Raw genomic sequence first — 17,211 nt, forward strand, 5'->3', positions numbered from 1 at the left:
AGGTGGCAATGACCAGTTTAACCGAATATAGCATGTTACATCGCATGCTATTAGATAGAGTTCTGTTAGAACGTGGTTGTCACAATGACTGTGTTGTTAGAACGCAATACCTTTACATCGCAAGTCATTAGATCGACTTGCTGTAGGGGGAGCACTGGACGTAGGAATAGTATAATTTACTATTCTAACTCCAGCCTGTGCAACAGTAAGGAAGGTGTTGGAATTGTAAATTATACTATTCCTTAGGTTAGCTCGCCCCCTACAGCAAGTCTATCTAATGGCTTGCAATGTAAAGGCATTGCGTTCTAACAAAGTTGTCATTGTAACGACCACGCTGTAAATGGAACGCGATGTAATGGCAGCGTTGTAAACACTGTTTTCTGTTTAACCACCTGGATGCTGCCATACATACCGCTCAGATCCTAGGAGGATTTGCTGCTTTCTCTTGTGTTGTATTGATTGCTTTCCATGGCCAGCCTATGACCCTGGATGAAATTGAGTTGCCTAGTAATATCTGGCGTTGATCCTGCCATCCTTAATAGTATATGCAGATGTCGGTGACGAAGTCCCACCGGGTGAACAATGCTGGCTGTGTGGGTAGGATGGTCCAAAGGTTCGGGTTTGACTAGCGCACATTGCCCAGTGCATTCCTGTGGCTCCAAAGCCAGCAGCAACTGCTCAAGCCGGTAAAGCCAAGTTGTTTTCTACTCCCCAGCAGCCTAAGGAAGAAGCCACTATGCTTGTGCTGGGTGGAGATGTAACTCAACAGAAGTTGGCATGAGGACTCCTGGATGCTGCTACTCCCATCACCAGTTTTCATATGAAAATATGAAATTGCAACATATTTGTATTGCTCCCTATGATTTACATATAATTTATAGGTCACATAATTCAGTTCAGCTCATTAGTCTTACACTGCAATTATATTCTACCAGAACTCTACCTTGTATATGCTGTCATAGCACCTGTCAGAGAGAGAAAAGCTCTCACCGCAAGATGGCACTTACTACTCCACTGCGCCCTGACATACACCACATTATTTTCACTCTCATAAGCCCTCGTCTAAAGCTTTCTATTAAAAGGGAATAAGATGCAGGTCTAATCATCCGGTGTATAAGAGAATGTCGAGCAGCATGTATGTACTGAACAACTTAAATAAGCAGGTATGAAGCACAGAGTTACACCACAGCTATCCACTAACCAACAGCAGACTCATGTGGGATCCTTCGTTTCAGATGAACACTGGGGGAAAAACAGGTAACATGCCATCTCCCATGACAGGCTTGTCTTATGGGGTGATCCAATATGTGAATGACACTACAAACAAAACAATGGCTGACTGGGCTGCCCAATGCAGTGTATTATGTTTTCGTCATTAGACGACCTCAGGAAGAAAGTTAAAGTTTTGTAGACAACAAACTTTGAAAGGAACAATCAATGCCATATCGTGGGATGAACTGAACATATACAATATGAATTACTGCATGATGAGCCCTATTGGTGGGATTATCCTTTCTAGTTTTGACCCTGTAGCTGTAATTAGTTAAGTAATAGTAGGAAAAACTGAGGCAGGCAGGTGACATTAAAAGATGTCAGGATAGTCTTGTTGGTAGTAAAGAGGTGCAACCTCAACCTCACAACAGTGGATCTTGGAAACCTACTTAAAGAGAAGTGAGGAGTAACGCAATTTGTGGGTAGGAATTCAAAACAAATTGGAAAGCAAAGGAAAAAGCATTTATGGAAGGAAAGACAGAAACACAGAAGGATCAAAAACAAAAAAATGGGACTGAAGTCAGTGCAATAGTGTGCCCACAAAACCATGCTATAGAGCCATTTCTCTCAGGGTGACTATTTCACCTGCGAATGTCTCCCCCCTCTTAGGGAGTGCAAGAGAAAAATCATAATATGTTGACGAGTGAAACTAAATACTAAAATCTAACTCTCTATAAAAGCGTCCACCTAGTTTACCTGAACATTCAGGCGACTCCCAGTCCTGGTCAAGGCCTTATCAATGTTTAAGTTGCGGAAATCATGACTAGCTGGATTCCTGTAGACTCAGGTTGCTGACGGTTTTCATCTGTGACTTTTGAAGTCATTTCAGGCTCCCTAGTTATCAGTTACCACTGAAAACCTGCTGGGAAGAATATTGTGATACCGTATCCCAGTCCAGAAACATCTTGAATTCAGAAATGCCCCAGAGCATGACCATTTTAAATAGTGGATGATTTTCTTTAATATATGAATGGGCCTGTGTGCTCTACATATGATTCATTTTCCTCTGGGATCCAGATAAAGAACCACTTCCTGTAGAGGTTGGTGGAGGTAGGGAGCGGCCACGTTTTGGGGTGTCTTCTACTGTGATTTCCCTCTATGCCTTCTGAGCCAAATGAAAGCAGCATTATTCATTTGGTGCAAGGAAATGGGGTGGGACTGAGAGTTCAAGAATCTGCTGGGCCACACAGAGTCTGTCATTGCTCCATACAAATCAGTGGTGAGGTGTAATGGTATTTTAAGATTTGTGTTCACTTTTAGATGCTGAGGTAATGGTGTGTGTGCGCATGCGCACACGCATGGTGTTTGTTGTGTGTGTGTGTGTGTGCGTGGGTGTGTGCCTAAGAGTAAGCAGGAGGCATTTTATTATAGCCAGTTAAATAAGGAATGTTTATCCAGTCTATTGCCAGAGACACCATTTTATTCGACCAGATGCAGAAATCTAGAAGTGGCGGAAAACCCAGGCATCGGCAATTCAGTCCTGCAACATCAACAAGGGGGGACTTCACCCACTTATAGTCCTTATTATTCATCAATACATCAGTTTCTGTGATAGCACCAACACCTATCATATTATAAATCCAATTTGAATAGGAGAGTTTAATAAGTAGTCCAATGTCATTGCTGGCATTATTCCATGCCTGTATTAACTTGTTCCTTTCTGTTGCGTCCTGGTGTACTGATTTATGCTACAATTTAAATTATTTTTCTAAAGAGCTGCTTTGATGATTTCCCTTCCTAATGACACTGAAAGAATGACCTGCCTGAGTAAAATAGGAGAAACATACATTACTTCAAGTAGCACAGCATGCACAAAGGGCTACCAGATGCGGCAGACCTGAACATCAAAAGGAAGCATTAAAGCAAATGCATACATCCGAAATATGTACACATCCTGTTCGCTTACCAGAAATGGAGTCCAGCATATACACGAAACACACATGATGGCAAGCAGCTGAATTATCATTTCAAAATGATGAGATCTGCCTTGGCGGTTTTGTTTGTTTTTTCTTTTCACTCTAATCAGGGTAATTCCAGTGACTGCATTGCAGAGGAATGAAATAAAGAGTGATAGCAGTCCTAGACTGGAGAAAAGGAGAAGGTAGCATCGATCACTCCATTCTTTCACCTGCTCTGTCTTATAAAAACACCAGGTTCGGGATGCTTGGACTTCATAGGTTCTCAGGCTGAGGATGGGCAGTGAAGCTATGAACAACGCAAAGAGCCCCACCATCACCAGAATTATTTTCACGTGTTTTGAGGTCATCTTCGTCGAATGGAAAATTGGCTTGGTGACACCAATGCAACGTTCAACCGCCATCACGCCACCAAGCAAGAGTGGGCACAATCCAAAGAAGACCATGCACAAGCCAAAAATGCTGCAGAGAATGTTTGAATGATCAATGCGTATCCAGTCCCTGTTGGACGCGTAGACGAACACCGCTATGGTCCCATTGATGAGATGGCCGAAGAGGTCCGTGATCACCAGGCTACTGGCGAAGAGCAGAAATGAAGCCTTGGACTTTTTCCTGAATCTCTGATATGCCTTCATCAAGATTGCAGTTGCTAGGCTGTTGGATGTAATGCCGACTGTCATAAAGATGAGAGGGAATATAACTGAAACCTTCTGCTCAGTGTGGCAGGTTACATTGGACAGACTCTCAATGCCTGGCAAAGTTCTTCTGTCTGAGCTGTTGAGGAGCATTGTTAGTATGGTTGGCAAGATCTTTAGAACATTTTAGGAGGACTGGAATTAGAGGGCCCCTGTAATATAAAAGCAAATGTTACAAAAGTCCCATAAATCATCCGAGATTTAGAAACGAATCCAACATTGGATACTTTACTTTTGCTTTTCATGTCAAAGGCAGCTCTCAACCGTGGGAAAGTATGTGTGCAGCTTTGTATTGCAATGGGAGTTGAGCAACTCCCTAACACATCTAAATCAAAATGCCTCACCCTGCCTGCAGACCAACACAGTGCTTTTTCCATCTTCAGAGCAGCAGTACAGAAGACATTACAATATACCATCAGCAGTTAGGAATGTTAACTAAGCTTTAATAGGAACACAAGCTATTGCGATTTTTACTGTCATATTTAACATCCCAGGTTTATACATCACTTCATAGTGACATTGAACGTTGCAGTTTCTTAATGATTCCACTTGAGGAAGAAAGGAGTAATGAGACATAGGCAGCTGCGGAGAATAGCCAAAGATCACACACTGTAGTGAAACGTGGAAGCCAGGATTACAACACAGATCCACTGGAAAAACAGCTACTAATCTACATCTCCATATATAGAGGTGCTTATTGCATACCAAAGCTAGTGCCATGTATTTGAAGAAATAGTACACCTTTATCAAAACATGCATTATGATTCATGTGTTGCTCTGCCACAGGGTAGTTAGAGCTGCCGTTGTTCCCAGAAACACAGAAAATCCCACAGACGTTTATTATAGCTGCCAAATAGCTGCTGGGCCATAGGACCTAACAAATGTATGTTTGTTATGCATTTTACACAATCGCACATGCGGTTTGTGAAGACATGAATCACAGCTGGCCAAACGCACAATACAGATATTGTAAATCTATATCCGTGAAGCGTGACACACACGCAGCTGTGATGTGTTCATGACTCTGCCGTGGGCGTGGGGTGCACACACCTAAACGCATTGCCTAAGGCGACTACATAATGAGGAGAAAACAGTGAGAACAAATTGTGGGTATTAAGTGTTCGAATATAGCAAAAGCACCTAGTTAAAATGTCCAGCGCACGTGACAAGTTCACGCAGCTCCTGGCGCTTGTTGGATCGATAACAATTATCGTGAATATGTAGATACTCTACATCAAAAATAGACACTCGGGACCCACCTCTTTTTCTAAGTTCTAACTTGACTTCAGGTAACTTTAATAATGTATTTATATTTTTGTTCCCACATTAGGCAGTGCACTATGCTAATGCAGACAAGCAAACAATAAAACAGGGCGGATTTCTAGCACACCATGAAACACCGAGAAAGTATCAATATAAAGCACCATATGTTAAAAAATGCTTAATATTATTTTTTGCTTCAGTATTTATAAATCTATTGTCAACCAGGCACTGCCCTGCAATTCTGGTCAACATTGTGCACGTGGCCAGCAGGTGTTTTAAGTGTCATAGCTTAGTGATAAAAATACAGCCATATTCGAGATGTAATATATTTTAAAGGAAACCATTGACATACCATTCCAGAAAATAAGGTTCCCTCCGCCTCGGTATATTGCATCAGAAGTAAAATAATGCGACCGGTGTCACGAGGGCACCTATGCAGGCGCCTTTACCACAGGCGAATGCAAGCAAAGAGCGCGACTTTCCATTCCGGCCAGAAGCATTGCCCCAGAGGAGTACCGCAAGACAAACCAGGCGCTGCTTTCAGCAACTGAAAAAATAAAATGACAGAGTTGCTGTTTCCACCCAGTCGCGCAGTGCATACTAAAGTAGTATCCACCGGATGGAAAACGAATAACGTGTTAACTTTAATTGCACGATATGCATCTCCAGCGACTGAGTAACTATAAAAGCGCTTTGCCCACGGGAGTGAGGCACGCTGTGTACTTCGGGCGCCTGGGAGCCCACGAACTACCTCATGATCAGCAACAGTGTAGTCCTAGTCAGAAGCGCGAGTGGCCCGTCTCTGCTCCCTGTGACTAAGCGGTGGCATTTCTGGCTACTTTCCTTTCCCCACCCAGCAGGTGCGGGCACACAGACCCGGGCAACGGCACTTACTTTGGGGTGCTCCATCCCGATCCCCGGATCTTCAGGGTTCAAAGGGTAGCAGATGGGGTGCCCAGATCCGCGCGTCCATGGCTGCTGCTGGGGGCACCGCACCGCTGCTGTCCGGGGGGGGGGGAGGTAAGCTGCCCTCTGGCTGCCCTGCAAGCGCACCGGCTCTGCTTCTGCGAGGAAGCGGCGCGCTCCGGCCGCGCTCACGCTGCTCATCCCTGGCAGTGCGCGCACTGCGGAGGAGCCGCCTACCCCCACTTGTCACCACTGCCTGGCCGCCCTGTCCCGCCACACGTCAGAGCGGTCTCAGGGGCAGGCATGCGTATGTTCCATACGCCTTATCCCACACCGTATCTAAAGTGAAGAAAAAAGACGTGGGCAAGGGTTTTACTGGCAAGGGAATAAGGACGTCCTAGTGTTGCTGTGCCGCGACAGATTCTAACTACAATGAGAATGCCGCTCGGTATGTTTTTAATAACGGTGCCTTAATTAATGAAAGGTGTGAATTAAACACACGATCCTCAAGCATCGGTTATGCTAGAGTAACAGAGAATTCATGACCCTGTCTCAACTCAAGTCCCTTTGGAAGATGAGAAGGCGCGTTGTGAAATAAGTTGCAGGAATTCCTTAGTCTCAAAGCAAATGAAAATAAATAATTTTGCCCCGGGTGGTCTTCTATATAGAAACACAAGAGTATGTCGAAATCGCTACCTTCTGGAAGCATGCGTTCTCGAAGTGAGCGGATAGCCCCCTTCTGTATGAAAGACCTTCCGAAAGACTTTAACGCTGCATCTTAGCAGGACTGTTGTACCTTGGATGGGACTGAACCTGCGCTTGCTTAAGAAATGCCATGGCTTTACCAGAAGGGGGTGGTGATGGACAGAGTCTCTGAATTAAGCAGAGTACTCTCACCCAGTCAAAAGATCAGGGCTAGATCCAACACCGTTTTTTAGCTCATTGCACCATCCCAGTTTCAGAACCTGGCTGTATGCAAATTAGTCTGTCCCTGGCCCAGTGCATCATGGGAACAGGGCAGACCAGACTACAAAAGCCAATTCTTACACTGGGAAGGAAACAAGCTTCCGGGGACCGGTTTCTGCCATTTCAGGCGTCTTCGGCCCGGCTTGCTTGAATCCTGATGGTGCAATGAGCAAGGGACTCACATCTGAGTATACCCTTCCACGCTTAGGGTGGACAAAATTATTTACAACAAGGGGTGGTGATGGCTTTACCAGGGCAGCGTTAGCAATTCTTTGCAGGACTTGGAAACATCTAATTATGCCCCAGAATAAAATTCCAGTAAATTGGTAATTGCATGAATTTCGCGTTACGCTTTTTGCGGGAAATCACGCCAGTACATGACATGTCAATATTAAAAGTAACCCTGTGCGTAGTTTGCGTAGTAGTGCTATGCGTAGCTACGTGAAGTGCACTTCGCACTACACAAGCTACGCGGACTGCGTAGTGCGGTAGGGAAAATGCTGTCCGCACTGATTGCACAGTGCTGGATGCTTGTCCGCACTGTGCAATACTAGTAAACTGCATCTTGCACAGTGCATGCGGTCATTTTCAGCCGCTTGAGTAGATTTGTACTCGAGCGGCAGCTTTCTCAACGCGGACTGGTAGTTTCTCATTGCGAGCGGTCGTGAGCATACGCGAACACTCACAATGAGAAACCTGACCTCCCCGCATTGAGAAGGGGGGACCCAGGGGGAGCTGGGTGCGAGCCGTTCTCCCCCTGGGTTGTTTTGCGCAAAGGAGAGGGCCACCAGGTGCGGGGTGATTAGGATGATTAGAGAGACGGTGGGGGCGCGGGGCGGGAAGTTTATTAATAGGGGCCAGGAGAGGCAAGAAAGGCACTGTGTCCGTGGGAGGCAGAGGTCTGCAAGTTTGTCCCACATTTGCTGCGCCACTTACTTTGGTCCCTGGGCTTGTTGGTATGGCGGCGTCTGCAGAAGTGAGGGAGGCTATCCGGGTTCTTTGCGCCACGGGCAGATACGACCTGCTGCAGCCTGGAGTCCCGGGAGAAGCATGGGTGGGGCTCGCGCGCTCCACCCGGAAGGCTGCTCGAGGAGTAGCGAAGGCGGTGGCTGCCTGCTTGTCCCCGCAGCCGGAGGACGATGATGAATGCTCCGCTGCCATGCCTGTTGGCGCGGAGCAAGGAGAGGCGGCGCTCGCAGTGGAGCCTCTTGACCCCCCCCCGCTGTGGTCTCCGGTACCCCAAAGGTATGTTTGGCTCCTATAATGGTGGCAGGGAGGAGTGTGGCAGTGGGCGGGAGATGGGGGCGGTCCTTGGGTCAGGTTTCCAAGCTGCGGCGTGGAGTTATGGGCCGGGCTGCTCTCTGTGACAAGTTTGGTAGGAGAGGTAAGCGGAGGTAGAGCGCCGAGGTGCCGGTTGCCTCTCTAGGTAGGCTGCAGGAGCCTACAAGTGAGCAATGTGTCCCGCAGGCTGGTTTTAAATGGCCAAGGGGTTCCCAGTTGATTACTGTGCATGGGCAGAATTATTTACTGAGCCCTGCTTCGATGTTGCCCAGTTTCTCCAACACAGCTGTGCCCCTGGAGGCCCCTGTGGTGGGGTCAGTGGGTCGGTTGGCACCCCTGGGTGGGAATTTGAACTCATCTATGATTATGTCAGGGCAGGCCCCCAGCAAGGGAGAGGTGGTGTTGCAGGCTGGTGTCGGAGTACATGGGGAAGCCTTGCAGCTGCCCATATGGCCACAGCCAGTAAAGGAGCCAGGGCCCACTGTTTCCATTGGGGGTGCAGCATGCCTGGTGGCACAGCAGCTAGACAGTCCAGTCTTTGTGTCAGGTCCTCCTGGAGTGAATTTTGGTGTCACCACACAGAGGTCAGTTCAGGACCCCCAGGGAGGTCAGTGGGTATGGGTAGCTTCGGGTGGAGAGTCGGCGGCGATGGTTGGTGGCACAGAGGGGGTTTCCCAGGGGACTTCAGGAGCGGAGCAGTCAGGCCTGACCGGCTTGAATGGCAAGGTTCCAGCCTTGTCTAAAAGGAAGGCAGCTGGCAAAAGGAAGCTGCGGGCTGAGCACGCTGCGGCTCCGTTAGTGGGGCTGTTCAAGGGAGGGAGATCTGGAGCAGATTTTCTTTACACTACAGGCAACACAACAGGTCAAAAAGATATACAATGGCAATTTTATGATGGTGGGGTTGGTAATGGGGAAATGCCCGGGGGAAGTGGGGATTCTGTTGGTTGCGGGGAAACATTGGTATTTCTTTCTGACAGCGATGACCTGGAAGAGGGTGAAGTGAGAGATGGGGACTGTGGGGATGATGGTACAAATGTTTTGGCTCCGGTGATAAAGGAGAAGAGCGGTGTCTCAGGGAAAACTAGTGTGTTTAGTCTTTTGCAGACGTCAAGTGCGGACCGAGCAATTGTACGGGAATCCTCAACTATCAATACACAACAGGATGACCCTCTGGATTTTCACAGGAGAGCATCGCAGTTGCCAAAAGGTAAGGCAGGATGGTGGTCTGTTTGGCAACAAGGGGGTCCATCGCAGAAGTCTACCAGGTATATTGGTATTGGGGGGGAAATGGTTTTGGATAAAGATCACGATGGGACGATGCATCAAGGGCATTCACAGGAAGAGGTAACGGTGGGTGGGGCCACAGAAAATGTTGGGCAGGGACCCAAGGAGGGGAAACAAGACAAAAAGGAAGCAGTAGAGGAGGATAAAAACATACATAAAAAATTGCCTTACATGAGAATTGGTATGCCTTTAGGCTCTCATTTGTCGTACAAGACCAAGAGCAGAATTTGGCGACATGAATTTGTAGATGTTTTTAAATTGTTGCATCGTAATATTTAGGCCAAGGAAGGGTCAAAGGAGGAGGAGTGGGAGTTAGCCAGACGACCTAGGGTCCCCAAAACGATTGAGAACTGAACATCTGCCTTTCTTATATACGCTAGAGTCGATTGTGAAAAACACCAGGATAGAGCGGTAGCCATGTTTAAGTATATGGATATTATAAGAAAAGCTCAGAGTTACTTTGGGGGTTATGCTTGGCTCTCATATGATGAGGATTTCCGAGCTCGCATGAGCATTTTTCATGATAGACCATGGGGTGATGTGGACTCGGAGTTATGACTTCAATGGATGGCGTCTTCTCAGCCGCCTGCAACAACTCACACTGCAAGTGGGTTGCCAGAATCTTACCGGCCCTTTCAATATTGTCCCGCCAAGCCCGGGGCGGGGTTTAGTGGCAGGGGTCAGACAGCAGTTTTTGGGGCCTGTTGGAATTTCAACAGAGGTTTTTGCAGTAGGCAGTTTTGTAGGTACAAGCATGAGTGCTCCCAATGTGGAGGCAGACATCCCCTCACGCAATGTTTCCCAGGCCAGAGATTTGGTGATCAGGGAGGGGGACCGAGGGGAAGAGGCCAGGCTCTTCAGTTTGTCCCAAAGGGCTCATACACTCTTTAGGTTGGAGGTATTGGAGCAGTGGCTAGCGCCATATCCAGATGCTGAAGCTGCAAATAGATTGTTTTGAGGTTTCAAAGATGGATTTAAGATCGGTTACCAAGTTCCCCGCCAGAGCCGGTGATCGGACAATTTGAAGTCCGCTACAGAATTCCCTGGTTCAGCAGAAGTTACGGGCCGAAGTTCAAGCAGGCAGAGTTGTTCATTGTCCAATGCACGACTTTATTGTGTCTCTTCTGGGGGTGGCGCCTAAAAAGAAAGCTGGGGAGTTCCGATTGATACACCACCTGTCTTGGCCCGAGGGCTCCTCTATCAATGACTACATATCACCTGAAGATTCTAGTGTGTCTTTCGCCTCGGTGGATGATGCATTGAGGTTGGTGAGATCAGCGGGAAGAGCAGCAAAATTGGCCAAAAGTGATATACAGTCTGCATTCCGGTTTTTACCCATTCATCCTTCTTATTTTGGTCTTCTAGGTATGCAATTCCAGGGAGCGTTCTATGTGGATAAAGTTTTAGCTATGGGGTGTTCGATATCCTGTGCGCTATTTGAAACCTTCAGCACTTTCTTACAGTGGCATTTTACTTACATTACTGGACACGAGCTCATTTGTCACTATTTGGATGATTTTTTGTTCATTGGTGTTCAGAATTCAGGACAGTGTCAAAAAGCGTTACACATTTTTCAAGGCATGGCTCAGGAGCTTGGTGTGCCGTTGGCACATGACAACACTCAAGGTCCTAGTACAAGACTGACCTTTTTGGGGATAGAAATAGACACTTTGGAAATGGTAGCAAGATTGCCTGTGGAAAAAGTACAGGACATTTCAGCCTTTTTGTCCTCAGTGTTGGAGGAGCGTAAACTGTAGCTCAGGAAGGTGCAGAAATTGTTACCTGAATTTCGCATGTAGGGTGGTTAGAGCTGGGAGAACATTCTGTAAGAGGCTTGGTATGTCTTTGTCTGGGGCATCTCTCCCACACCATAGTGTGCGCATTTCAGCAGCGATCAGGGTGGATCTGTACATATGGTTAACATGTCTAAAGGACTTCAATGGCGTATCTTTGTTTTTTGTGGACGAAGATATGATTTGGCAAGTGCAGGTTTACAATGATGCTTCTGGTGCTAAAGGCTTTGACATATTCTGGGAGGGGCAGAGGTGCGCAGAAGGTTGGCCATTGCATTGGAAGCGGCAGGGTTGCAACATCGCCTTCTTAGAGCTGTTTCCTCTACTGGTTGCTTTGTACATCTGGGGCGAGGAATTCCAGAATAGAACAGTTTTGTTCCATGTTGACAACTTGGCGGTGGTTGAGTTGATCAACAAGCAAAAGGCCAAGGATTTGAGAGTGTTGAGGTTGTTACGTGCTTTTATGCTCAGGTGTCTACAGCGGAACATTATTTTTAAAGCAAGACATATTCCAGGAGTCAATAATTGTATAGCGGACGCTCTGTCTCGTTTTCAGTGGGAGGAATCCTGGGGCAGAGCCCACCAAGACTCAGATCCCATAGTGCGTCTTGACCTGGGGGGAATGAGAATTGTTGAGTTGGTAGAGAAATCAGTGGCAGATTCCACGAGAAGAAGCTACCAACAAACCTGGAACAAGTTCTTGAGTTATGGTAACAGGTTTACTACACATGGGTGGATGGTTGATGAGGAATACTTTTTTTTGGTTTTGTTTTACACCTGATAGATAAAGGTCTTTCCCACACTACTATTTCTGGCAAATTGGCTGGCATTTCTTTTTATGGGCAGTTAAGGTGGGAGTGGAATCCAGTGCTGGGGGTATTAGTGAGAAAGGTTCTTAAGGGGTTAGGTAGGGAACAGGCTGTTAGCAAACAGTTGCGTAAGCCGGTGTCTTTTGAGTTGCTGTAAAGGATGTTCTTGCTGTTGCCCTCTTGATGCTTTGATGAGTTTGAGTGTGGCAAGTTTAGGTTATGTTTTTTGTAGTTGTTTTTTGGGGCATTTAGGGACTCAGAGTTACTAGGATTAAGGAATAGGGCAGGCATAAACAGTAATGCAGTTTTTGTTGAAGGCCACAGGTTGCGAATTTGGTTGAGGGCTTCTAAGACTGACCAATTGGGTAGGGGGAAATGGATTTTCTTGAGCAAAAGTGGACTGGATTTTTGTTGTCCTGTCACGGAATGGAAGGTTTTCTAGGCTTCTTCTGTTTTCGCACCTGGGGACATATTTTGTCATGCACAGGGGAGACTGATTTCAATTGCTCAGTTGTTGGCGGTGTTGAGGAAGGTGCTCTTTAGTTTAGGTGAGAATCCACTGCATTTTGGAACGCACTCCTTCGGAGAAGCAATGGAAGCTGCAAGATTGGGGTGGTCTTGGTCAGACATAGGCAGGATTGGGAGGTGGAAGTCCAGATGTTGCGAAAAGTATGTTAGGAAATTGTAGTATTCTGTAATTGTGCCTCCTTGGCACTAGTAGTTAGAACTCTTGGTGTTGGGAGTTCTGGGGCTAGGTGTGGAATGCTGACAGATTGTCAGTTGGTTACTGTAGCTTGCTCATGTCGCTGTGTCGCTCTTGAGCCAATAAACCTATTTACAAACTTCCTGTGTCAATGTCTAATTGACAAATACTACAGAAATGTTGGCGACGAGGCTCAAGAGCATAAAACGGACCCGCTGACTCACTTCGTTACTTAGAGTCACACCGGAGAAGGAAGAAGAACTTCAGCACAGGCGAGGGACTGTCGCAGAAAAGGAATCTCGGTTGGAACGGAGCAAAGGTCGACGGACACTGGAGCAGAGGTCGACGGACACTGTCAGATAAGTGTTCCGTGTTTCTTTACATCGCGCTGCGCATCCATTTGAGAACCGAAGAGGAACTTCCCCAACAGTCGTGATTGGCGCTGAATGGAGCGCGTGGTTGGCAACGTAAAGTCACGTTGCTGACGTTCTGACGGCCATTTTAAACAAAAGACTTTAGTCAACGATGACGTCTTTGGTTGGCAACATGGTATCACGCACGCAGCGGCCATTTTGAATAAGACGATTGAGACGTGGTTGGCAAAGTCTCCTCGCGTCTGGACAAAAGTTTTGTGCGCTGCACGCTGTTGGGCAAAAATCCTCCAGCACAACCTTTGACGTTGAATTCAAGTAACCTGTGGAGTTATTACTCACAACCTTTGACGTTGAATTCAAATAACCTGTGGAATTATTGCTAAAAAAAAAAAAAACGTGTAAATTAAAGTATTGCAATTTTTGCACCTGCACTCAGGATTGCAATATTGCTAAACTTTCCACTAAGCTATCAACCAGTGTCCTTGCACTTATGAACATTCATAACACAATATTGTTTTGTAATTCAAGTATTGACACAGCGACATCACAAAAAAAAGATTATTCGGGATTTACTACCTTATCTTCCTTCTGCTCGCCATGCAGTCAGTTTCTCCTCCACCTCCTTTTCTGGAGACACCAGGGAATCCACCGATAATCTGGAGGAAGTGGTTTGACGCCTTCGAGACTTATTTGGGTGCCATTGGCGCATCAAGATATCGCCCAGAGAGAAAGAAGTGTCTTTTATTGCATTCATTGGGTTTTGAAGGGAGGGAAATCTTTAAACACCTACCTCCACTAGTGAGAAACAACGAAGATGACTTTGATGAGTATGTTGAAACAAGGATGAAACTGGAAATGAGATTTGACGTAAAACCAAGCCTCGTTTTGATTAGACATAAGTTCTTCAAGAGGGAACAACTGCCAGGCGAAGATGTGGAAACCTATGTGTCCATTCTGAGGCAATTAAGTGCAGAATGCGAATTTGAAGGGTTCAGAGAACAATTGATTAGAGATCAGTACATCTGTAAATGCACTGACAAGTCGATCCAACAGAAATTACTTACGTTAGGAAACCCTACTCTGGAAGAAATGATTCGCACAGCAAAAAGTATTGAATTATCAAAAAAAGAAGTTAAGGAACTTGAGAAGAAAAGCGAAGAGACAGTCTCCATAGTAAGGGCCAAGGAGAACAGAGAAATCAGAACTAGTCCTAGTCAACAACATTATGAGAAGAACAATCTTCTCAATTCACAACGCTACGAAAGGAACTTGTTTTCTAGACGTGATATTTGTTATAGATGTGGGAATCCTTCCCATAATAAGAATAATAAGTTCTGTCCTGCGAGAAGTTCTACTTGTCGCATTTGTGGGAAGTATGGTCATTTTGCAAAAATTTGTCAAAACCCCAGGCAGGGAAATTCGAATTTTGTTAACAGATCTCAGAGTCAAGTTAACACTACTGGGGTAGGAAGTGTTGCAGAATTCTATGAAAATACCAGTAAAGGACAAGATCCCATTAATACCATCCAAGATGACCTTAGAGACATGGTTGTTGTGGTTCATGAGGGGCAGGATCCTATTGATGTGTCTACCAGAGTCAAAAAAGACATGGTCATAACTGTGCATGGAGATGGTGTCATTACTGGAGATCCTTCTGATTGCGTTGACCCTTACGAAAAGTTTTGTGTGGGTGATAAAGTAATTTCCTTATTAGTGGATTCAGGTGCAAGAGTTACTATGATCACTCAAGAGTTATTTGATGAAACTTGGCCTGGAAGGAAACTTGAACCTCCCGATAGAGCTCCAGTGTCTTTTGAGGGGCGCAGAATAGCTTTGCATGGTTATTTCGAGGATGTTATTCAGTTCAGGGGCAGGAACATTTTTGGAAAAGTCTATGTGGCTATCAAGGGTCTTAATATTCTGGGTTGGTTCCATGGTGGTTTATTTCGATTAATATTAAGGCCAGGTGCTAAAGAACAGGTTGGGATGGATGAGGATGACCTTTGTTTAGAAAGCTTAGCAGTAGTTGAATCTGATGACTATGTCGTAAGTTTGGCAAACAAGTTTCCTTTTGTTTTCAGTAAAGAGCTTGGAACAATTAAAGATTTCAAACACGAAATTAGAGTAAAGGAGGGAGCCATTCCTGTCAAGCATAAGGTCAGGGGTGTCCCTTTTAGTGTCAGGGAGAGTCTTGAAGCAGAATTGATCGATTTGTGTAAAAAGGGAATTATTGAACCAATCGAGTCATCTTTGTGGTTATCTCCTCTTGTTGTTGCTAGGAAAAGGAATGGCGATTTGCGTGTCTGTGTCGACTTACGCAGCCTCAACAAAAACATCTGGGTTGACTCCCATCCTTTACCAAAAATCACCGATTTGTTGTCTCTTACCAGGGGTGCTAGATGGTTCACAAAGTTCGACCTAGCGTCTGCATACCACCAGGTAGTGTTAAGTGAGTCCTCTAGGCATTTGACTGCTTTTGTTTCACCTTTTGGCAGTTTTCAATACTGTAGAATGCCTTTCGGCCTTGCCTCAGCGGCAGCAGTTTTTCAGAGGTTAATGAGTCAAATGTTCAAGGATACCCCTGGAGTAATCGTTTTCCAAGATGATGTCTTAATTTTTGGCCAGAATAAAGGGGATCATGATGTTTCTTTAAATAAAGTATTAGACATTATGCAAAGTAAAGGTGTTGTCCTTAAAAGAGAAAAATGTGTTTTCCTTAAAGAGAAAATGGAATTCCTTGGGCATGTAGTCTCGCACAATGGGGTAGAACCACGTCCTGGGTTAATAAAGGCCATTGTTGACGCCTCTCCTCCTCTCGATAAATCTGGTTTAAAATCTTTCATAGGTTTGAGTGAATTTTACTCTAGATTTATCAAGGACTATGCATCTAAAAGCCAACCACTTACCAACATGCTTAAAAAGAATGTACCTTTTGTGTGGAATGAGAACTGTGATGACATTTTTCGATGGATTAAGTCTCAGCTAGTCAGTGACAGTGTTCTTAGAGCTTTTGATCCCAATAAGGAGTGTGTTGTGACTGTTGATGCGAGTGGTTTTGGGCTTGGGGCTGTGCTTACTCAGAAGAATGGTCAGGTCGACAACACCATTGCATACGCTTCAAGAGTTTTGCGTGGTGCCGAGATGAATTTCTCTGTCATCGAGAAAGAGTTGTTGGCTTGCTGGTGGGCAGTGAGGAAGTTCAACTCTTTTCTCTGGGGTAGTCATTTCACTATACGTACGGATCACAGTCCTTTGGTCTCAATTTTGTCTGGTGAAAAGATAAAGGAGCACACTCCTAGGATTGCCAGATTGTCAACGAAGTTGCTTCAGTATGATTTTGATATTGCTTACTTGCCAGGAATGAAAAATGTCAGAGCAGACTACTTCTCACGTTTTCCCATTTCTGGTAACGACTCTGATTTTGAGAAGGAAGACGATCAGGAGGATTGTTTTGTTGCTGCGTTAGATTTAGAGGGGATGTGTGCTGTGAATGAAACTGAATGGAGAAGAGAATTGTCAAAGGATGTTGTTCTCACTCGAGTCATTGACTATTTGAAGTCTGGATGGCCCAGGGAGAAGTATGCCTCAGGACAGTTTCAGACGTTTGTTAAGGTTGCCGATGAACTCACTGTGGAGGATGGTATCCTTTTGCGGTGCGGTAGGCTGATTCCTCTGGAGAGTTTGAGGAAACGGCTTATGGATGGTGCGCATGAAGGTCACCTAGGGAAAACGTTTACCAAACGTAGGTTGCGTGATGTATTTTGGTGGCCTCAAATGGATGTGTGTGTGGACTCATTAATTGATGGTTGTGTTATTTGCAACTCTTCTGACAAGAGTCATAAAGTGAGAACACCCCCTTAAGAACCGATTCAATTTCCTGAAAGAGCATGGGAAAAGATTGGAGTTGACCTGGTTGGTCCTTTTAACCTCTTACCCTCCTCTACACGTT

General features: G+C 45.7%; 1 protein-coding gene across 1 annotated transcript in view; it reads right to left on the reverse strand.

The window, feature by feature from the left end:
* PTGFR (prostaglandin F receptor) overlaps positions 1–6,145 on the reverse strand; it is a 234,843-nt gene extending 228,698 nt beyond the window's left edge. The window contains exons 1-2 of the mRNA XM_078659266.1: positions 6,041–6,145; positions 3,179–4,035 (exon numbers count right to left, since the gene is read on the reverse strand). Of these exons, the coding sequence (XP_078515392.1) occupies positions 3,179–3,976 (798 nt within the window). The 5' untranslated portion in view covers positions 3,977–4,035; positions 6,041–6,145. The remainder of the gene's footprint in view (positions 1–3,178; positions 4,036–6,040) is intronic.
* Positions 6,146–17,211: the final 11,066 nt, after the last annotated feature.

Source organism: Lissotriton helveticus, chromosome 1_1 (assembly GCF_964261635.1).
Source record: "Lissotriton helveticus chromosome 1_1, aLisHel1.1, whole genome shotgun sequence".
Lineage (NCBI taxonomy): Eukaryota > Metazoa > Chordata > Amphibia > Caudata > Salamandridae > Lissotriton > Lissotriton helveticus.